The following is a 22,971-nucleotide window of genomic DNA, read 5'->3' on the forward strand; positions in this document are numbered from 1 at the left end:
TGATGTGGATAGATTATATTTCTGGATAGAGCAGATGCAAAGCAGCGTGCCCATGATACTGAACATGATATTCCTGATATTGAACAGATGCTGTGCTCCTTTGCTACTGCCTAGAACTTTGTAAGAACCATGGCTGGTTCTGTCTGCAGATTAAAATGTTTTCTGAGGCTAAACTTTGAGAACATGCAGCCTGACAGGTGAGCATCTTCTGGCATTGGTATAATTGAGCTAAAGGTACCACCATTTCTGTTAAGCCCAGTAGAGTGTAATTATAAATTCATGTCACAAGATGGAGCTTCAAGCCAGCTGTAATGGCATCTCCACACACTCATGGCGTGGCTTTTTTTTTGTTTTAAATAGGAGCAGCAATTTCATAGCATATTTAAAATTTATTTTAAGAAATACACAGTATCCAATTAATTAGATTAATTATGATGTAGGTTTTATGGAATGGAATTATAAGAATGTACTTCCCTGAATACATTCACGCTAAGGAGACATATAAAGAAAAAGCAATTTAAAAGCATTTGCGGTGAACAATGGATGGGCCAGCTTCGTCATATTCCTGTTTGCTGATCCACATCTGCTGGAAAGTAGAGAGGGAAGCAAGAATGGAGCCTCCAATCCAGACCGAGTACTTGCGTTCAGGAGGAGCAATGATCTGTTTAAGAAATAAAACATTAAGTACAACTGTCTACTGTGAATAAAATACATTTTTATACAAAAATACTAAAGCTGTGATCTGTGATATTAACAAAAACACTGTATCTATGTGCTAGTGCTATCCATTGCTGCAAGCAGGAAAGTTTAGAATTTGTTATACAAATCTATACCCTCAAATTCTCTGGCCGACTCAGCCTCCTCAGTGACCCCTATCCCTGGTGCACTCATGTGCTCCTGAGCATATATGAGAAAAGGGGAGATAATTGCTCTGGAAACACATAATGACAGTCCAGGTGGGCTTGAAAAAAATCAATGACCTATGGAGCACTACTTTTGGTATAGCTGATAAAATGTTTGTAAAGCAAAGAACAGAACTTTTGAAGGAGCAGAACAAAGATTTGTTTGTCACGGTGTCTTTCTTTTTCAAACTTTAGCCAAAGACAAAACCAGCATTTGCTCTCTTCTGTGTCCATCAGACTAGAAGGGCTGAAGAAGCTCACATACAACCCCAGAGGAAAATTTATGTTCCTGGGTTCATGCTGTTCTTTGGCCACATTAGGACATTTGACCAAAATCACCATGAACAAGGAAATGAGAGAAAGCTCCTTTCTTCCAGCACCAAAGTTACCAGCTGGTGATTATTTCCTAGGTAATCCAGATGTGATCCAGAATGTGTTAAAAGCACTTAGTTGCACGTTTCACTAGATCATTGAGGACTTTGTAAATGCCAGCTCACTTAGTCTACAAATGGTTGCACCCTACATACCTTGATCTTCATGGTGCTAGGAGCCAGAGCAGTTATTTCCTTCTGCATCCTGTCTGCAATACCCGGGTACATTGTGGTGCCTCCAGACAGCACATTGTTGGCATAAAGATCCTTTCTGATGTCTATGTCACATTTCATGATGCTGTTGTAAGTGGTTTCATGAATGCCAGCAGACTCCATGCCTGGGGAAGGTACAGAAGAACACTGAGGAAGCAACTCCATACAGAGACTTAAAATTGTTAATGCAGAACTTACATGCTGTTTAGTGACTCTTTGCAAAACATCAGTCTCAGAGATTTGGAAATCTGGAAATTCATTTTGCAGTTGCCTAAATTATTTGCTTAAGTGTTCCTTAGTGTACAGCCCTCTTCTCTCCCGTACACACAAGTCCTCCTTAAAAAGAAAGCTGAGGCTGTGGATCTGCAAAGTTTCCACTAGGCTTCTGCAGGCAATCTCAGTTGTCCTAAGAATTCCTTATATGGTCTTGGAATAATTTGGTTTTTTTTTCTTTTTTTTTCCTTTTCAAATTAAATCAACTCCGAGACAGAACAGTCAAAATATGTCCTAATACCTCTAGGTATGCAACTGCTTTATCTCTGAGTTGAAATTCTGCCTGTTGGCAGAATTGACACTGGGTTTCTGTGTGACCTAGTTGCAAATCTGTCTTCATGGGTGTTGATTAGCATGGCATCCTCTTGGCTTTGCTCTGAAAAGGCAATGAAGCATGGATTCGGGATTTGGAGCAGTCTTTTGGAAAAATAAAAGTAGGTCTTGCTGCCTGCATGCCCCTCCCACCTCTTCCCACTCCTGGCAAACACATTCAGACATACAAAATGGCACAGGCTCAATGCCAGAAGGCAGGAATAAACATTGTGGGTTTATTTTGGGAAGGCATTTTAGCTAATTGTTTAACGTGAAGTTCTTCCCACCACATTAATAGACCTATTCTAAAAGATTGTTTTATAATGGGTGCTAGGACACACTCATGTGTAGATCTGGGTGAGTTACTAATGGAGCACAAGCAAAAGGAAATAGGGACTCTGTATTTCTGTGCAGTTTACCAAGGCAGAACAGTCACTGAACCTACCAATGAAAGATGGCTGGAAGAGGGTCTCTGGGCACCGAAAGCGTTCATTTCCAATGGTGATCACCTGACCATCAGGAAGCTCATAGCTTTTTTCCAGAGAGGAGGAAGATGCAGCAGTGGCCATCTCATTTTCAAAGTCCAGGGCCACGTAGCAGAGCTTTTCCTTGATGTCACGGACAATTTCACGCTCCGCTGTAAAGAGGATTCAATGTTTAAAATGGCATTCAGGAAGGACCCAGACCTGTTGACTGGTTGTTCCCTTTCATCCTCCAACACCCTCCCCATATTTCAAAAAAAATCCTCTGCTAGTCTTTCAAGGGACTTTGATGTTGGAGACCTTCTCATGCCTATTCAACTGCAGAACTTCTGAGGCTGGTAGAAACACTGCCCATGAACAATGCCCTGTTCCGGCCAGCAGTGTGTCCTTACCAGTGGTGACGAAGGAGTATCCCCGCTCCGTCAGGATCTTCATGAGGTAGTCTGTCAGGTCCCGGCCAGCCAGGTCCAGGCGCATGATGGCGTGTGGCAGGGCGTAGCCCTCGTAGATCGGCACGTTGTGGGTGACGCCATCCCCAGAGTCAAGCACGATCCCTTTGAGATGGCAACACATGGATCATTCCCATCATCCCACGGAACCATTTTAAACATCTGTGCCAGGTTCCCCTGAGGCTTACCTGTGGTACGTCCAGAGGCATAGAGGGACAGAACGGCCTGAATAGCTACATACATGGCTGGCACATTGAACGTCTCAAACATAATCTGAAATGCAATTAAAATAATTGTCTTTAACATTAGAAGGTTAAGCTTAGTTGAAGAAATTTACTGAAAAAGAGGTAGAATACAAGATTGTCTATGCTTGGTAAAAGCAAGAAAGGAAAATACAAAATCTAATTCCAAAAATATTTGTCCTGTAAGGTATCTCCCTGTATACTAATATAGCCACATGCACATATTAAAGATAATTTTGTAATAGGCCTGGGCATAAAAACAGATTAAGATCACAAAGTTTGGACTTACTGGAGTGCTCACATTCAAAGTGGACACAGTGATTTTCTAAGCTATATGTAATAATATGTAAATGTGACAGGTGGTCACTATGTGATTTCCATCTCCCATAACTGAGAGAGACAGACTGCTGGCCAGTGGGACTAACTGGAATGACGACGTTCACATCCTGTTGAATGAAAAGGTTGGGCTATTCCATAGCTTTAGTGTGAGCTCACCTGTGTCATTTTCTCACGGTTGGCTTTGGGATTCAGGGGTGCTTCAGTCAGCAGAGTTGGGTGCTCCTCAGGTGCAACCCGCAGCTCGTTGTAGAAAGAATGATGCCAGATCTGAAGATAGTGAGAGAAGCCAAGGGAAAGAAACACCATCAGTCAGCAGCTCAGCATCACTTCCAGGCAGGTACTGAGCTCCAGCACTCTGCTTACAGCTCTAGATATAGGCTGGTGATGTTTGTCATGCAGTTGTTCTTACTGCCTCCACAGAGACTACCAGAACAACTGTAGAAAGAAAAGCACCATCCTCAGGCTTTACTACCAGTAACATATGACACACTTTAAGGACATATAAGGAAAATGAATATGGTACTCTTACAACAGAAAAGACAGAACAGGACACACTTGGTTCCAGCAATGCTATTTCAATAATGACTGAAAGGGAAAACTGTTCCAGAACACTCAGAGAACATGTACAGAGTTCAATAGATAATGGGTCTCTTGACAGTTTCTTCTTCTGGTTTGTACAGGCCAGCCCAAGAATTCATGAAAAATAAATGAAGATAAATGGTTTGTGAGGTTGAAAGTCAACTTGTGTTTATCACCTCTACACAACTTGTTCCTACAAGTTGTAAAAAACTGAGGCCAAATGAGGCAGTGAGGAGGTTAATACACTCATAAGACGTAAACCAACCAGAGATTTCAGTCTGAACACCAAGAAGTCTTTCCTAAGCTTGTTTTCAAGTCATTAGGGACTGGTTGATATGTTTGGCATCTAAAAGATTTTGCTTTCAAGCAAATTGTGCAATACTGAGAGTCATTAAGTGCTGGGTTACTCCACACACTTACAGTGTGTTGGGGTGTCCAGACTGTTCCAAATATCCCTATTTTCACAGAACTACATTAAATGGAGATACCATTTCAGAATCTTAGAAATTATATTATCTGCACAGCCTATGACTAGAAACATGATTCTGGAAGCTTTTCAGTCAAATACTGGCTCAGAAATAGATTACAATGCAATATTGCTAATCTTCCAAGCATTAAAAAGTATGTGTATAAACACTGCCCTTCTCATCAGAATCACATACATGCTTTGCATTTTTGCAGAAACAGATACCTTCTTAAATTCCATTTTTTACTAGCAAATTGATCCATTCCTTTTTCTTTCTTCCTTTCCTTCTCTCTCCCCCTACCCCCTTTCAGTAACTAGGAAAGATCAGGCAGGAGTAGAAGAACTCCTAATTACAATTTTGATGTACTCCTACTAATACTTAAGCTTTAGATGCACATTAACCTTCACTGTTAACAAGCTTCTCCTTGAACCATACTGGATAGCATGACACGTTCATCTAAAATTTAGTGGATATTCTGTAAATATTTGATTCAAATAGTTCTGTTTACCAGTAGTACACACGGAATTTTCAAAGCTGAAGTACCTTCTCCATGTCGTCCCAGTTTGTAATGATGCCGTGCTCTATGGGGTATTTCAGGGTCAGGATTCCTCTCTTGCTTTGAGCCTCATCACCCACATAGCTGTCTTTCTGACCCATACCAACCATCACACCCTATAAAATAATACAAATTGTGTTAGTCTCTCAGGGAGAACTGTCATAAAGTAGACAGACAGCTGTGGAATAAATCCAGTTGCCAGTTATACTAGTTACAGCATAGTTTACTAATACTAACAAATGGAGTTGCAATGTGTTGCTCTTAAATTGCCAATATTAAATGTTTGGTTATTAAATCTCTGGAGTCCATATTTCCAGTTAAAGAAACAGAACAAGTACAATATTAAATGCACCATTTATAAAGTGGGAAATAATTATTAATAATTTCATAATAATTATCACTAAACAATTAAAATAATAATTATAAAATTATACTTGTATTATTATTCATTATAAAATAATTATACTTATTTTATTATAATTATTATTATAATTTCTAAAGTGAGAATTCATAAAGTGGGAAAACTGAGTTGTTTTATGTTTGTTATTATTTAGTGATGGACGGTCTGCTAAATGATAATACAGTGGAGTAAAAGCAGAAGGTGATATTGTGCCATCTAAGGGTCAAGATGGAGTGAGACACACTATACATTTCTCAAAGCTTCAATTTCAACATTTTTTAATCCTCAGTTTGAATGCCATAATACTGTAAATAGGGATGGACAATTTAAATCTACTGTTTGGTCTCCTTTACAGATATTTTCATGGATCCTGTAGATATTATTAAAGGACCAGAAGCTGGAAACTACTCTGGATATACACTAGACTCTATGTTAAAATCAGAAATAATGAAAGAAAATATAGTAGGATCCTTTAAGTGCACAATACTCCTATCAGAACTTAGTCATTAGAGATTTCAAACCTTGGCATCTCTAAATCCATGTCTTAAAATGAGGCATCCCACCTTTGCAATTTTTAATGGGATGATCCATTCTAAATGATCAGGAAAGAAAGTTTCTAGAAATCTGTATTTGTTTCCATTGTAACTATATGGCTTGGTTTTGAGCAATTGTTATCATTTACACTAGCTACAGATGGTGGCATTTGAATGCACTTTTCAAATTATGGCAATTCCCAGAGGCAACAATTAGCCCTGTCCTAGTTTCTTTATTGAAAGGCAGGTATTTCTCTGATCCTGGAGAACTTAAAATGCATTTGCTGGGCATATAAAATCTTCATCTGGCAAAGAACTTGCCTTTCCCCTCCAGGGCCTTGGGTGACACAGAAGCAATTAGGTGGATCTGTTAATTACTTGGATTAGTTTGTTGTGACCTAGACAAGCTGCTCTAATTCATGCTTATGGTGATCTGTCTCATAAACTCTCTATAATTAACAGCTCAGGTAATAAATGTATTCTGCAAGCTATTAAAATGGAGTGGAATGCATTGTACACTCAAATGTAAAGCCTGAAGCTAAGGAAACTCAACCCTAGACAGGTACCTATTTCTGGTACAGCTTAATGAATAAAGTCAGAAAGGCTAGGAGAAAGCTAACTGAAAACTTCTGCTTCCTCATTTAGTCTTCCACACATTACTTTTTATCAGCTTTACAGGCAGCCAGAATTTCTAGATGTCCCTGTGTTGGGCTTATTTGGATATTGGGTTGGGTTTCTTTAAGCTGGTTTAACTCACCAAGTTCTCTGGGTGATTCAAAATTAAGGGGCAGGGAAAAGGTGGCATAGAAGGCAGTGAAAAATTTTAAAAGGATTCCTTTACAAGGCAAGATACCTGCCTTGATTCAGGTGAGTGCAGTGCTGGTCTCATTTTGCCTGGAAATACTGTGTTACACAGATCACCCCAGGCTGGACTAGCCCCAGACACAGATAGCCCTGGCTGAAGAGCTGGGGACAGGGCAGCAAAGCCTTCTACAAGCCCAGTAAGAACAACCAAAGTAGTCCATCACCTGATGCCTGGGACGACCCACAATGGACGGGAAAACGGCTCTTGGAGCGTCGTCCCCGGCGAAGCCGGCTTTACAGAGCCCCGACCCATTGTCACAAACAAGGGCAGTGCTGTCCTCTTCCTCACACATCTTCTATGGCAGAGCCTGCTGGCCTTCCAGACAGAAAACAACCCTGTGAAAACAGCAGAGAAGAATTAAATCAAAACCAAAAATCACAGTCAGGTAGCAGAGCCCCGCTGGCTACCAGAACCTGCAAGGAGGGGAATGGCCCTGGGCTGGGAATCACAAGGATTCAGGGCTGTGGGAGAGAATGGGCTTTCTTCTGGAAGCATGAGAGGTATCAACCATGTCTGTGTGCACTAGAGATTATTCAGGGAATTCCAGAGGAGACTTCCCACCCTGCGGCACGGGCAGAGAGATCAGGGAGCAGCAAATGTTTATCTAAATTTGGTCTCAGAAATCCACGGCTGGGGGAGGGAGATAAAAGAGAACACTGGACTGACAGCTGCAAAAACAAAGATTCGTTTGCATTGAATTCAGCACAACTTCTCCTGCTCTTCTATCACCCTGACAAAATTCTGACACTTGTGGATAGCTGTTAAAAGGTAAGAGCACTTCAGTTTCCCCTTCTAGTCTTGGGCTTCCCAAAAACTAGCAACATTAAATGCTATGCATGTACCAGGGGTGTTTTCCTGATGCAGATATTAATCCACTGGTGAAGATGGCCAATTAAGTTTACATTTAACATTTTAAAAAGGTAGAAATTTTCCAAATAAAAAGGGGGGAAAAAAAGAAGCAAGTCTTTTTCAGTTCTCCCCTAATCAGTCAGAAAAATAAACCCACCTTTAAAATTAAGTCAGAGACAGTATGTGTTTTAAAAACAGGTCATAATGTCTGCTCTATCATCATTTCAAAGCAGATAATAAACTACATTTGTAGAGTGACAGAACAATTTATGTTGGCTCCTTGGCTCAGTAAAAAGAAACTGTTTTCTTCCTCTGGCAACGGGAAGATAATACGGGTAATAAAAATGCTTTGAAGGCATTGTATTGAAGTCAATTACAGAAACAAGCACGGAATACCAGGACTCAAGAATAACTATTTGCTCACAATTTATAGCGTGGTAGGGAATCACTTGGCCCACTCCAAGCCTGGGTTTCCATGCAGAGTTCAACAAATTGCAGTGTGTTAACAGCTAAGGGAGACAGCTGTCATCCATGGACCAGCTGGCTCCACATGCAGCCTCCAAAACCTTCTGCTGCAGGAATACTGGAAGTGCAGGCAGAAATGAGAATGGGGTCAGCAAGAGCCATGGCCAATGAGCAAGAGAGGCCACAATCTGTTTGGCCTCTACAATGGATGGAACAAACACAGACAGTTCTTCCAAATGCTTCATTTGAGATCCTCTGTGTCTCCCAGCCAGGCAGCCACGAGACATGGCTGCAGCCCTGCTCCTGCAGGCTGCGTGGGCAGAGCTCCCAGGAGAAGACCAGGATAGGGAAATCCTAACTTTGTATTCCCGATATTTTTTCATTTTAACTGTGGAAGGAAAGTAAGTTGCAATTTTTTCATTTATTAAACTCCTTAGGCTCTTTATATTAAAATATTTACTGAATGGAGTACAACTGTTATCTAACATGAATGAACAGCCTGGTTTGGACAAACCATTTCCTAATTAGGAAATATGCTTTTCAGCCGTCTGTTTTTGGAACAGCGTTTGAGGTCAGGGGGGTTGCTCAAACCAATGCAGCTAATGCAATGCCAAAAATCACTTGGGGGAGGGGAAGAAAGGGGCAGGAAAGGCTACATTTCTGAGCTTAGTGGACTCTAAATGAAAACCATATTTAGTAATAAAGCACAAAAAGTTGAAAAATCAGACAGAGGGCTCTGCTACCAACGAGTGAGTTACACTCAGGACTGCCATGGCAGGCAGTAGCAAGATCTTAGAGCAGCAAATGTCACTGAGTGCTGTGAAGAAAGGAAATTTTTCTCCCAAGTAAACAGTACAGTCTTTAGCCTCTTACTTCTCCCTGTTTTACATGCAAATATAATCAATCACCTCCCCAATCTCCACAATAATTTATAAAGAGAACTCCAGCTCCACAAGTGCTGCGTGTAGCCTGTTTGTTAATGAATGTTTGGCATTTTACAGAACAGTAGTTTCATATACATAGAGACAAGGATGAATACACATGCATCCTCACTTTATCCTATTAGACACTGCCGATTTGCATACTTCCAGCAGTCACATTGCAAAAAACACTCTTGCACCTCACACTTGACTGAAAGCACTGAAGCAAATCTGCTAGGAAACACTACTACACACCCCATCAGGAGCTCTGTCCCAAACCAACACCCCCAATGTCACACGGGTTCATTTAAACCAGAGTACATCTGCAATTCCAGCAGTAGCATTACACAAACCATTTCTTCATACAGTTGCTGAAGTGCTGGTAGAAGCAGTAAAATTATTAGGGTAGAACCTTTCCTTTCAGAATATAAAATAAAGACAACTCAGTATAGATACTAAAAGCATTTTGTCAACTCAATTCTAATAAGTCTTTTAAGCAAATTACAGCACAGCAGTACATCCTCCTGAACAGCTTCCACTTGACATCATTTAATTGAAATCCTCCAGCAACCTGTAAATCATGCCATTGGTTCCGTGCCACTTACCCTGACAGCGCTTGGCTGAGGATGGCTGCTCTAGGGTGGTACACTCTGTATCTGAAACCTCAGGGGTTATATAGCCCCTTCAGCTCCTCTCCTCCCACTAGCCTCCCAAACAAGGAGCAGAGACAGACAGAGACAGAGCTGAAGTCTCTAACAAAACCATATAGGGACCTTAACACAAAAAACTCTAATCTGGGTGGCCACAGGCCCTGGGTCTCTTCCACTGCATTCCAGTGTAGAGCTCATGAAACAGGAGGAGACTTTCAGCTGTGTAAGATAAACACTTTAAGACTTCAGGAGAGTTGCTAAAATGCAGAGAGTGTGTGCCCACAGTAGACATCCTCTGGCAGGAGGATCATGTGTTCAAACGAGAGGTCCAGGACTCCACAGTAACATCCAAGAAGCAGAATGAGAAATCTTTAGAGCAGTCATTTATAACAGGGAAGGTCTTTTTAAACAAGCACCTTGCTGTCATTGAAGATTTTGATAAAAACAATGAATAAATATTTTTGGCCAGCTAAACAGCTGCTCACTTTTTTCTATGAAGTCTCTTTAAAAGCTTATCATTTTGCTTGTATGAGAAATATTGCCCACATGCTTACGGATAGTAAAAAAAGACCTGCTGTTTTACAAGGCTCACAGAGAAATCCTTGAAGGTTGTGAAAATGTTCAGTTAAAAGATTGTTATGATCCTCCCTGGTCTGTGATGGGTTAGAATCCACTCTGTTTCTGTGAAAGCTTATTTTCCAGCTCTAGGCTCTGCAGGCCAAATTTGCCCTAGAGCTGCTCCACTGATGCCCACAAATCTGGACTGTCAGAAACTCACACCCCAAATTGTTCATAATAAGATTATTGAATTTTATAACCTCAGCTATCATTTCACTGAACAGACTTTTAACAAACAAAGGAACAGTTCTCACTGTACAAGTTATTTTCAGCACAGGCCTGGATTTCTGCAGCTGTAGCCAACTGTTCTGTGGACAGATTAATTCTGGTGAAGCAGCCCTTTCACAGCCAGCAATGTTTTGTCATTAAGTTTGTACAACAGACGAGAAACAGCATCTCTTAACTGCAATACTAAGCCTTAAAAATTCAAAAGTTCTCCAAGCACACAAGCCAAGAGAGATGTGATAATCCAAGTGAGATCCTTGCTTTGCAAGTCTTGTTGCAACAGGGAGAGGCACTGTGCATTTGTTTATGGAGTGCTGGCTGCCTGAGTAGCTTTCATGCAAGAAAACCTCCAAGGAAACCACAGTGAAAGTTTTTCTGATGTGAAAATTCAAGGCATAAGCTACTAGCAGAGATAGTAAATAGGCAGAATTATGGATTGAACACCAAAAGGAATTCAACTTTTAAGGAAAGGAACTTTTAAGGAATGTAACTGCTTTGGAGAGTCAGAAACAGAAGCTAACAAGAGCTGGAACATGAGCCATGCAAAAGCTATTTATTATTTCACTTCCATCATCAGGGCAAAAGACAGAGATAATAAAAAAATGAAAGAAAAAGAAATTAAGAAAAAGAAAGGGGGGGAACAAAAAGGAAAAGGGAAAGAAAAAAAATGGGCAAGAAAAAGAAAATATCCATTGAGGTAAGCAACCCATTGAGGATCTAAACAGGCCCTTTTTTGCATATCTCCAACTGACATTCGAAGGACAGCCAAAACCAAATTCTTTCTTTTTAAACAACACTCAACAACATAGCTGAGAAAATTTGCATACCTCATATAGAACATATGGTATTAGATCAGGGAACCTTGGTAAAGGGAAGGGGAATTTCACACAGCAGAACCTTTCAATGCAGTATCATGTCTGATTTAGATACAAACATCAATTACTTCCAGATCAGAAGAATCACACTCCAAGGTTTTCAGAAACATCATCCTTAAATGCCCAGACTGGGACAAAGATTGAAAAGAATCCAAACTTTCTGCCTTACTGAGCAGAAATTCACAATCCCAAAAAAACTTGGTGGTGATTGTACTATGGTGGGTACAGCACAAGTGAGATTGCAGAGCCAAGTACAACCCTTCAGCACAGCTGGTACATCACCCACACTGCTCCTTGGCACAGCTAGAAATACAGGCAACAGTTTTCTGTCTTTGAGAACACAAAGAAACAGTGGCCATGCAGACGCCAGAGACTGGACCTCTGTTAAGCTTCATCATGATTGCTGTAACCTTACCCTGGTGCACACCACAATCACTGCTGGTGGCAGCAGCAGCCCCTTGGCTGCTTTGAGAAATGGTTATTTGGGTGGGGATGACACATCACCTTCCCTGTCATGGGCACAGGGGATTTCAGGGTGCTCATGAAAAAGGTACAGCTGACACCAGGCAGGTGTTGATATGGTGATACAGCGCAAACACCAGCTCTTTGGAAGGAGCTGCCCTATGAAGGATATTTGTTAGAGAAAGGCACAGGCAGACTAGAAGGAAGAAGTAAGCCCAGAGGCTGACTGAGCATGGTGAAAGGAGAGGCAGCAACAGCAGAGGGAAAATGCAGAGGTGCTGCCCAGCCACAGCTCCAGAGCACAATGAAGAGCAGTGCTCAGCAGGCAGCTTGTCTCTGCAGTGGGACATTATGGAAAAAGCCAGGGCAGGAAGGAAGGAAGGCAAACAGGTGAACTATACAAGGAAATTAGGTCAGTCCAGCTCCAGGGACATTATAGAATAAAAGAATTTCTTTTCTTTTTAGTGGCTCCATGCTGAAGTTATGATCACAAAAATATTTCTATACATAAAAGCTCATGTGGAAAAAACGGCATTAGTAACTTACACCTTTCTTCTCAGTAACTTAGGTCATTGCCAGAGTGGATGGGATTCTTCCCAAAAAGGGAAGAATGAACTTGGCATGAGGCATGAATGAGAACCTAAAAAGAATTGCATAGAAAAATCTGAGAATCAAGCCTAGATGCTGGGGATCAAACCTCTGAACCTTCCTCTGCAGCTATGGAGAAATAAGAGCTCATCTGAAATATATCTATATATATGGAGTGGGGCTTTAGGTTTATTTTTTGTTTTTCAAGGAAAAGAACAAAACACCATTCCTGAAAGTAGTTTAGCTTTCCCTCTGGAGGCCACTTCCAACACCAGCTTCTGCTGCCTTTCAGTCCTTATCCCCCTCATTTGTACAGAAACTGCAGAGCACAATTTGCCTGGTGTGTCCATACTCCAAGGTTCTTGTTCTTTCTTTGTATTCATAGCCAAAACCTGTGGTTTTTATTTAACTCCCCTGAGAACTTCTTAGGTTTTCCATGCTAAACCTTTTTGCAGTTTGCATCACAGGAGTTTGTCTGGAGTACAATAACAGAAAGAAAAAGAAGAGGAAAACTAATTTTGCCTCTCTCTTCAGCATCTTTCCTCCTGATCTCCTAGTAGAGATACTAGCAAAGCTCCAATGCACATTGGGAACTATTGACTCCTATTGGTTCCAGCATCTTTCCCTGTATCAATGGAAATTTAGCTATGCCTTCCTTAAGTTCTTTATTTTCAGAAACTGTGGGTTGCCATATGGACACAAAGTGTGCCTGGGGCTCCTCAGCAGCAGGAGCTGTAGGAAATGGCCAAAAGAATGCCAGCTCAGAGGCCCAGCACCAGAGGGTAGATGCCATACTTTTTTGGTAAAGGAGGACAGAAGCTGCAGGCTTATCCCAGTCTATAGAAGAATGTGAATAAAGTAATCCCTTTGCTTTACTTTATAAGGGAAAACAACTTCTGAGTTGTGCATGGAGACCTTCCTGCCTCCATCCAATTGGCTGTTTAGGAATGAGGCTCTGCTAAATATGTCTCTGGCTCCTTTTTATTTGGGGATTCCTTTCATCTTCGTAACATTAGCAGAATCTCTAAATGTTTTGGTTTGTCTGGCTTCAGGCCCTCTCCTCTATCTCATTGATAGGCTTGACACATCCCCACCCCCTATTTTGAGAAAGACAGGAATAAATAAGCTGTAGGGAGCAGAAAGTCACTCCAATAACCTGATTCATTGCAGCTGTCACACAGTAAGCATCTGTAAAGTGTCAGATTAACCATAAACTGTCAGACCCATAGATTAGCTTTCTCTGTGATTGTCAGGCTCCTGCAGCAGTCACTCTCTAATAGCTAAGACAAAATTGCTCTAATCATTTTCAAATACAGCAGTTTTCAACCTTCAAAGTTTGGGAAATAGTTTTGGTTGTGCTCTTCAAGAGCTAGAGGAGACAGTGTTTGCCATCTGGGCCTCTTAAGTAGGCTGATGAAAAATATTAATTCACAACCTTCCTTCATCTTCTTAGCAAGGTATCTTCCTCTATGGTAATGTGGTAAAATTATCCTTCATTCAAAATCAAAGGAACATGTTCAAAGTAAAAATGAGATAATGTCTCCCTCGTCATCCTTCTTAGATAAATAAATAGTACATAAGCACAAGTCCTGCTGGGTCAGGCTGATATCCATATAGCTCAGTATCCTGTGTCTGAGATTTCCTGCTAGCAGATGCTTGGAAACAAATGGGACACCTACAGTGGTAATTTTCTTCCTATATCCTCTCTCCTTCCTTATGTAAAGCAGAAGGATTTCTTGAGACAGGAGTATGCACCCATATCCTCATGCATAAGAGATGCAGATATATTTCATATTTTCCCTCCATAAATATGACTAGTTTAAATACATAGTTTTGAATGCTCTTCAAGATTTTTTTTTAGTATTATTATTATTTTGCAGAAATAAACACTGCATTTTATCTGCAAGCCATCTCCCGTAGCTCACAATCTAACTGGTGTAGACATCCCTAATGTTACAAGGAAAGCAACAAATATATCAGAAAGATAGTCAAAGAAACATTGTCTATACCAAGAGCTGCAAATACAGCAGAGGTGCTGGGTAAGCCCTCAGGCCTCTGGCCAGGGCAGAGCTCTGACCCACTGTGTGCAAACTATCAGCAGCACCTCAGCAGCCGGGTCACAGCTCACACTGACACAGCTGTCCAAAACGGCACTGAAGATAAGGCCTCACAACAATGTGAAATAATAATTGGAACACCTCCCAGGAGCCAGATTCCCCATGATGATTAGAAACCTCTGCAGCAACAAGCTATCCAAACTGGTCAAAATGTAAATGGCATCTTCCCACCACAGCTCTGTGGAAAACAAGCGCTGCTCTTCTAGGGAAGTCAGACCCACAGAGCCTGTGTGTGGGACAGGGAGGGCTCAGGGGTCCTTCCTCCCCAAAACTCCCAGCTCCACAACCAACACATTCCCAGACTGACAGCAGCAAGGATACAAGTCCGCCTCCACATTTTTGCAAGTGCTTGTCCTGTTATTATCTTACCAAGAGCAAGATTTCAAGGGGAGCTTGCACATTGTAAAAAATCAGATGGTTCCCTTGAGAGAAACTTGCTGGAAGTGAGTTTCGTGGAGCTATTGCTGACAGATTAAGCTTGTGGTCTGTGAATGCTTGCTTATATCACAGCTCAACTCCTGTGTCAGCCAATATGGAGAACCAATCCTGGTTCTCCAGCAAAGCATGAGGAGGAGGACCTCTACAAGGTCCTCAACAAGGTAATTTCTTTCACTAGCAAATCTAATAATTTGCTGTAGTGCCAGAGTTTCACTTTTTGGCTCTAGATGATGGCAAACTGTGCAGTCACTCTCACCACAAATGTCACTAAGGCGGTACCTGCCTCTCCCAATGGCCCAGCCCTGGTCTCCATTTTTTGCTCCTGTCAGTGGGTTTAGAGCACTCAGAGTTTAAGTGTCATTGTCGGGCAACACAAGGAGATGTGGCAACTTCCCTGTCTTCTGTATGAGTCACTCAGCACAACCTACAAACAGCTGAGAGCACAGCTGAATTATTTTTTTTTTAACTTCACAAGAACCACTGAATAACAGTGAAGGAATGAGCGTTAAGTGGCAATAAACTAAAGAATGTACAAAATATACCAGAGGAATTCTAAATTCTATCACCTTTGTGACTAAAGTGAACGCATACTTTTAAAAATACCTTTGGATAAAAAGGAAGCCCACTTTTGGAATTGGCATGCCATTAAATGAAAGTGTGTGCTGTTACAGGCAAAAGTAAAAAGTAATGTGGCAAATGCAGTCATATTGAATACATGTGCATTTTCTGTATCAGAAAAAAGAAGTCAGAAGTCAATTCGAAAGTTTGCAAAAACTCTTTGGGGTTTTTTGGATTTCAACTGCACTGCAAGAGGACGTTAAAAGAGCCATCAATATAGTTGGGCATAGACATTGCAGCAGGCATGAATAGCCTGCATCCACACAGGTGTTACAAATAGGCCCAAGTGCCTCCAGAAAAATCAACACTTACTTTTATTAGCCCTTAAAAATGCTTGTGGGGTTTTCCCCAGGAAGAAAGGCAGTTTAACAAAAATTTCAAGCATGTAATGACAAGAAGTAGCTAATTACAAACATGCCAGATGAACACACCACTATAAGTCAACCTATCACAGCTGCCAATACAGAATTCAAACAACAAAAATAAAAGGATAAAATATAATAAACATTGAAAATAAGGCTGTATAAAAATTACTTCTTGTGAATTTTTTTGAGGAATATTATGAACATAGTTGTAAAAGCCCTCTAAACCCCTTTACATTCTAAAACATTAAAAAACCAAACAACTGCAGATCCAACATATACAGAGTAGCATGAGAACTGCCTCTGAAGCCTTACAGCACAACAGTGCAGGGAAATCACTGCTGAGTGGGTGGAATTCCATGGGACCCAGCACTGGCTGTACACCTTAATGCCTTTATCAGTGATCTGAACAATAACATAAGTTACAGAAAAAGGTCACAGATAAAATCTTTGTGAGCATGTATGTATTTTGATAACTTGCTACAACCTACATTACAGATCTAAGATAAAAGAGAGTTCTCTCCAACAGAATCCTGTTTATAATAGGAGAATTATTTATAATATGAGAATATTATAGAATAAATAGAGAATTCGTCATAGGAGAAGGTTCTTTGCATTGTGACTTGTGCAGAAGGTTCCCACCCCATGGCCCCATGGCACTTTTGCTGAATGCCATTTTGGCTGATGAAAACACACCCTGAAACGTGGTGCCTAACCCACTGCAGCTTGCAGGATGAACAGGACTTCACTGGAGCTCTCCTGTGCCCCGTGTGCAGTGCCAGCCTGCTCTGTCACACCTCCCTGCACTCATCCTGGCTGCTGCTTGGCCCTGGGACCTTCCCCTGTTACAAAGGAGACAGACAGCTGATGATGGCTTAGCACACAGCTGTGTCTCATGCTGTAGAATATTCCATTTATAAACTGCTCCCCAAAGGATGCTAAAGCCTCACAAGAAAACTGAAGCAGGCAGGCTTTTGGTCCTTGATTGCAGATGCATCTCAGTTACGTAAGGTTGTTTCTTCTTCCTCTTTCTTACAGGCAGCCATAAGAACTGCGGAAAAGTACAGAAAACCTGCTATTTTTGTTCAATAATTTCATTGGTTTTCTGAAAGTGTAAAAGCATTTTCCAACCAAACTCAGGGTTTTCTTTTCCTCTTCCACTAAATGTGTTTTACATGCCCAGCTTTAACTGCTTGCTCAAATTCCCTTACAGGTCAAAGAACAAAATTTTGTTCCTTTCCTTTTATGACGGTAAGGACGAGTTAGATACATAGTTCTGAAACAAACATAACCATGCTCCTGAAACATGGAAAAACTCAGAATTCTCTAAAGCTCTTCCTCATTCCAGCCCATTTCAGGACCAGTTTTTTGTACCACTGGTCTCAAGGGGGATGAAAACTGTCAGGACCCAGGTCTAGCCTGCCATTGGGAGATTTCTGCCAACTCAACTGCTTTTTGATCCATTTCTGTTCTTCTTGCAAGCCAGAAACATCACTAAAAAAGAGACAAGTCTCAGAATTATAATTTCTACCATATGTTGTCAGTCCTGTAAGTAGTTCCTGAGTTTCCTTTCTTTCAGTTCCTTGCTAGCAACTTGTTGAAGGCATAGTAACTCCTTTCACTGCTGCAAAACACTGCTGTACAAGGATCCTGAAAATGCCTGGATAGTTTCCACATCAGGATACCAGAACTATGTACAATTCTTCCAGCTTCCTAATTAAAGCCTGTTACTTACTGCATTGTATTTAGCTGTCTCTGGGAATTCATTTACAAGGTCAAAAGCTCAGACCTCTTCAATATAGTATAAATCATTTCCCTGCACACTGATTACTCTGCACTACACAGCATGAACTCATTGTTTAATACAAGGAGAAAATGATGCAATTAGCAGATCTTCAGCACAAACACATCCCCCTTTCTGAACTGCATTTAAACAAAACAGTGTTGCTATAGCATTTTATTGCATTAGAGACTGAACACCACTCACTGCAAATGAGTGAGGCCTTCTCAGGAAAAGGGGCTGGAAGGAACAGGGGATAACCACACTTGGGAAAAAAGGGCTAACATCTGTGTTCTTTTACTCTGCATACAATACAAGCTACTGTTTTCATGAGGGCTAAACCTTCCCTATCACCTTGCTTTTAATAACTTATTATCCTTTCGTAACTTGTCTTTGTCAGATCCTGTTTTTCAGATGGGCCCCTGAAGAGAAAACGAGGGGTTTATACCAGGTCACTCAGGAATAGTGGGGCAGTAGCTGCCAGGACAAGGAATAAGCTCCATGTACCAACAGCCTTTCACTGCACCAAGCTGTGACATGTGCCCAGTGCAGGACAGACCACGCTGCCCCTTCAGGGAGCTGATGGAGAAGGGGCTGGTGGCCAGCCCTGCCTTCCCTAGAGAGGCAAATCCCCGGGTGTTGACATATCTTTGCATATTCTTTATGCTTAGGTTAGTGAAACCTTAGCTTCAATCAAGGCAATATCAAAATTACCATTGATCTCAAAAAAAAAAAAAAAACCAACAAAAAAACCAACCAAAAGACATGACTCTCTGAAGTCAATAAATGAGAGATGAGAATTCAGTCCAAAACCTCTGCTTCCAATGCTCAGAAAAGGTAAGACCATTTCCCTACACTAACAGCAAAGGCATGTGACTTCCTCTTCATTTCTCCTATGAAACTGAGGAACTGCTCTCCTCTCAGCTGGCTGCCTCCAGGCAGGGAGGTTTCTGAGAATCCCCAAGCTGGGAGAAACCTATGGGAAACCTGTGGCTTTGAGAGCCATGGCCTGCACTACCTGCACTACCACCAGACTGCTGCCCATCCCAGGGAACCAGAAATGCCTGTTCTGCTGTCCATCCCTCTGCAGCCCCTCATGCCATTCCTGCATCTGAGCTGGCTGACAGCAGGAGAGACAGCTACTGTGCAGTGTGGAAAGGATGCCTCTTTCAAAAGAAAACAAGTATTTGAGAAATTATTCAGCTGAAAAATAACACTGATGTATTATCTGGGAATTGAACAGACTGCTTCAGACAGCTAGCATCACTGCATTCCTTCTCCTAGTGACCACCCTTAGAGATGCACAGCTATCCAAGCACATCATTTAATTGCTGATGAGAACCACCGACAGAAAACAATCCACTGCACTTTGACAGAAATATAAATCACTCTGTACTACATACTCAATCCATTTGCTACAGCTCACAAAACCTTACTATGCAGTGGGCTGTGCAGCTGAATAGAGAAAATATGACTCACTCCTGCAGCTTCAGCAGCTAGCCAGGCCTCTCTTCTGTTTGTGCAAATGTGTGGTGGCAGTGGGGGAGTTGGTGAAGGCAGGAAACAGTGATAACCCTCTGACCTCCAAACTTTGTTCCTACCACAACAGCCCCTCTCTAGCAGGATTTAGCTGTTGAGCATCTACCTGAAGCACAAGTCCTGCTGGCAGGCACACAGCTGTGCCCAGGAGACAAACACCCAGAGAAGGATCACTGCAGGCTGTTCTGGCTCTGATGTCACAGCGGATGCCAAGCTGCATCTGAGATGGTAGTGGGAGGGATAAAGCTTTTCACATCACTGTTGTGTCTTCCCCACCCCCAAAGTATTTCAAAGGTTAAGTGATATCAAAAGAAACCAAACCAAGTGTGTTTGGAGTCTCAGCCACACGACACTGCTTTTATCTAAGCCTGTTAGTTTTACTTATCAGATGATACCCCAGAAAGAGAAGCATGACAGAGCAAAGCAAAACAGTGGAACTGAATTCCAAACTTGTAATATTTCTTACAATATCAGAAACTACACCATGCTAAGACCCTTCAAAATGTTTCCTTTAGCTTCTCCTCCTCACTACCACATTTAATGAAATTTGTTTTCTTTAAAATTATAAGGAAAACTTCCTTGAAGTGTGGCTCTTTGAGCATCACTTACTCAACATGGGAAATGAAGCCATCTGGTGCACCTGCTAAGGCCATCTTCAGATTAAAGGTCAAAAGCAGAACTAAAGATCTCATTTTATTCACACTTAGCTTTTAACTTCAGACATTTCTCTATAGATTTTTTCCTCTTTCATCCTTAGCACAAAGATTCAGCCTTGGATTTATCTCACAAATGGAAGAAACCCACAAATTAAATCAGCAGTGCTCTGTCCAGGCAGTAGCTGAAGGGAAAAGGTTTGAACACTTCCTCACTCACCTCTGAAGAACATTTAGCATCCCTAGCACATTATCTGCAAACCTTTTACAGTTGATCTCTTTCACATTTGACAGTCAGCATTTGCAGTGCACCAAGCTTTAAAAGTATAAATCTTAATCTTAGTAATAGCATCTTCAAAAAACAACTAAGACAAATTTGCTTGAAAAAAAAAAGAGAAAATATCACCAGCCAGCCTCTGAAACAAAGCTGTCTGCTGCAAGATCTGGATGGATACAGAGCTCTGCAAAACAACTAAAACAGATGAACTTACAATCTATCAAGTCACAAAGTCAAACTTTATGTCAGTCCATGCAACGTGCAAAATATTTGGTAAATAATGCAGCATTTAGAATCTCAGCACTCCCTTGTACAGAGCACACACAGAGGACTGGGACAGGATGGTCCCATGTCTAAAATAAAGTCAATAATCAACCCTAAGACAGAAACACATCTACATTTATGGTAAGGTTATGGTGATTGGCTGTAGGAGCTACCAGGCATTCAGCCAATTTGCTTTTCCAGTCTAAGGAAATGCTCAGTTTGTTTGAAAAATGCCTTTTTTTTTTTCCCTGCTGTGAAGAATGCATTGACGTCATCAAACTGGGTCTGTTGAACAAAAGCATGGATCCAGGGTTGTGTCAGGAAGTTAAATTATGAGAAAAAGGACACATGTCTGTTTCAATTTTCTTTAAGGATGACAGGGTTTATGGCCAGTTCTCCTTTATCACCTTCTCCAGAGGAGAACTGCTAGAGGACACAAGTCGCTTGCTATGAGTTTCGGTTTCCACTCTGTTTTCTTCTAGGCTGGTTTTTTGTTTCCATTCTGTTTTCTTGCTAGTGTGGGGTTTTTCAGATAAACAGTAGCATCTATGGCTCCACAGGAGGGTATATCAGATCACCGTTACTTCTGAGAGAAGTACACTGCATGCCAGAGCACCCTGATCTGTGATTTGATGCAGCATCAGGCAGCACCCTCATGAAAAAACCCCACAGGGTCTTTATAAACCTTTCTGGTCTCACCCTGCTTTCCCTCTTCTGTGCTGTCATGTCACATTCTCCACACACAGAACAGGGTGTTAGGGCCAGCAAAGCACTTCACTGCCACATGACCTGACAAAGAACCTTCCACTGCACCACAAACCTGGGTGATTGGAAGGAGTGGTTCACAGTGGTTTATGAACAAAGGGAGAAGGGCAACCTTCAGCTGTCAGAATCTGGCCACACCACACTGCAACAAATAACCATATTTACAGTGGTTACGCATCTTCTCTGGTCTATGACACCGTAATGCAAAGGGTGCAGCAAGATCACTGTTCCAACTTTTCACAGAAGATCTGGAAAATAATACAACAGCATAAAACTGTATTGGGCAAGAGATGATTATTTAAAGACTGATACCACTCTGAAAATTTCCCAATAGTGCTAGCTGTTGCTTGTGACATGAGTCACATCACTGAAGAGGTTTGAATCAAAGATGAAGGAGATAACATCGAGCTGCATGAGTAATGGATCACTCACTCTAGGACTTGAACAAAAAGCCAACAGTAGGTTGGTTGTTCTTGAACACACATGAGGCAGGGGAGAGGAAAAACAGGAAAGCAAAAGAAAACAAAAGACAGAAACTGAAACAAACAAACCAAAAAACAAACCAACAATGGTCTTTTAACGTGTATTTTAGGTCAAAGGAGAATTTAAGTTTGATGGAACTACACAATTAATGTAATGGCCCAATCTTAGTACAAAAGAACAGCTAAAGACTACCAATATGCCAAAACAAATCTAAACCAAATATTTTTTTAAAAACTTAAAATTAAAAATCTCTAATAATCTAACAGGAAAATGTAGTAGAAAGCAAGTCAGATCTTATACTTCCTCCCCCCTTATTTTCCCTCTGGAATATAAATATAAATTCAATATTCTGAGGTGAGACCGATACAATGCACAGGGCTCTGGGCCCTCAATTATGTTTTATTGCACCTTGACAAATTTTTCTTCACCTGGAAAGACTAGCTAAGTTAACCTTCTCAAAAACTTAGCAAGCCACAATATCATAATACATCAACAGAATCAGCTTCTTTAGGTGCAAGCAGCTTTCTGGAGAAAAGATTTTATGCCAGTTAAGGTGTGAATAATGATTCCAACTCAGAAACACCAAATGCAAGAATACTGTCACCATGTGTGTCCAAAATTATTCCCTGGGCTGTTTTGCTCAGAGCAGAACTCCCTATGACCAGTGTACGTGTGACATAGGACAACAATTAGAAGGGGAAAAAAGAAACACAACACATACACACAAATCAAATCGTCACAGTAAAAAAAAAAATAAATTAAAAATCACTTTAATTCCAGAACCTTACATTTTTAAAGCTGGAATTACAAAGGAACTAAAAAGTGTGTGTTCCTCGAGTTGCATCCTGCCCCAGCCTGACCCCTGTTCCCACATTAGGCGAGGCACAAGGCCATCTGCTGGCAGAGACAAACTGCAGAGCCTGTACTGCTTAGCAGGCCTCTGCTGACACAAGAATTAAGCTTCAGATGAAGGGTGAGTAAAGAAAAAAGTCAACGCTGCCACTTTTACCAGCTGAAAAGCTGCTGCAACACAAGAAGCA

General features: G+C 41.3%; 1 protein-coding gene across 8 annotated transcripts; it reads right to left on the reverse strand.

The window, feature by feature from the left end:
- Positions 1–369: 369 nt before the first annotated feature.
- ACTA2 (actin alpha 2, smooth muscle) lies at positions 370–19,698 on the reverse strand. 8 transcript variants are annotated; one of them, XM_064430784.1, is made up of 10 exons: positions 19,596–19,641; positions 17,121–17,221; positions 7,147–7,318; positions 5,173–5,301; positions 3,740–3,850; positions 3,191–3,275; positions 2,946–3,107; positions 2,517–2,708; positions 1,430–1,611; positions 370–661 (listed from the first exon to the last, which is right to left on the reverse strand). In XM_064430784.1, exons 3-10 carry the CDS (start codon positions 7,273–7,275, stop codon positions 518–520), a joined length of 1,134 nt encoding a protein of 377 aa, XP_064286854.1. In that variant the 5' UTR covers positions 7,276–7,318; positions 17,121–17,221; positions 19,596–19,641; the 3' UTR covers positions 370–517. The 8 variants fall into 8 exon arrangements, with proteins under 8 accessions (XP_064286854.1, XP_064286853.1, XP_064286856.1 ...); XM_064430783.1 differs by having other exon boundaries at positions 19,430–19,600; XM_064430786.1 differs by lacking the exon at positions 17,121–17,221 and having other exon boundaries at positions 19,596–19,698.
- Positions 19,699–22,971: the final 3,273 nt, after the last annotated feature.

This window comes from Passer domesticus, chromosome 8 (assembly GCF_036417665.1).
Source record: "Passer domesticus isolate bPasDom1 chromosome 8, bPasDom1.hap1, whole genome shotgun sequence".
In the NCBI taxonomy this organism is placed as follows: Eukaryota; Metazoa; Chordata; class Aves; order Passeriformes; family Passeridae; genus Passer; species Passer domesticus.

Excerpts from the sequence above, each read along its gene's own strand:
- ACTA2 (XM_064430786.1), bottom strand. The coding sequence starts at position 7,275 with ATGTGTGAGGAAGAGGACAGCACTGCCCTTGTTTGTGACAATGGGTCG. Across the intron at positions 3,108-3,190 it reads TGCCTCTGGACGTACCACAG|GGATCGTGCTTGACTCTGGG; the intron begins GTAAGCCTCAGG and ends GCCATCTCAAAG. Across the intron at positions 2,709-2,945 it reads ATACTCCTTCGTCACCACTG|CGGAGCGTGAAATTGTCCGT; the intron begins GTAAGGACACAC and ends TCCTCTTTACAG.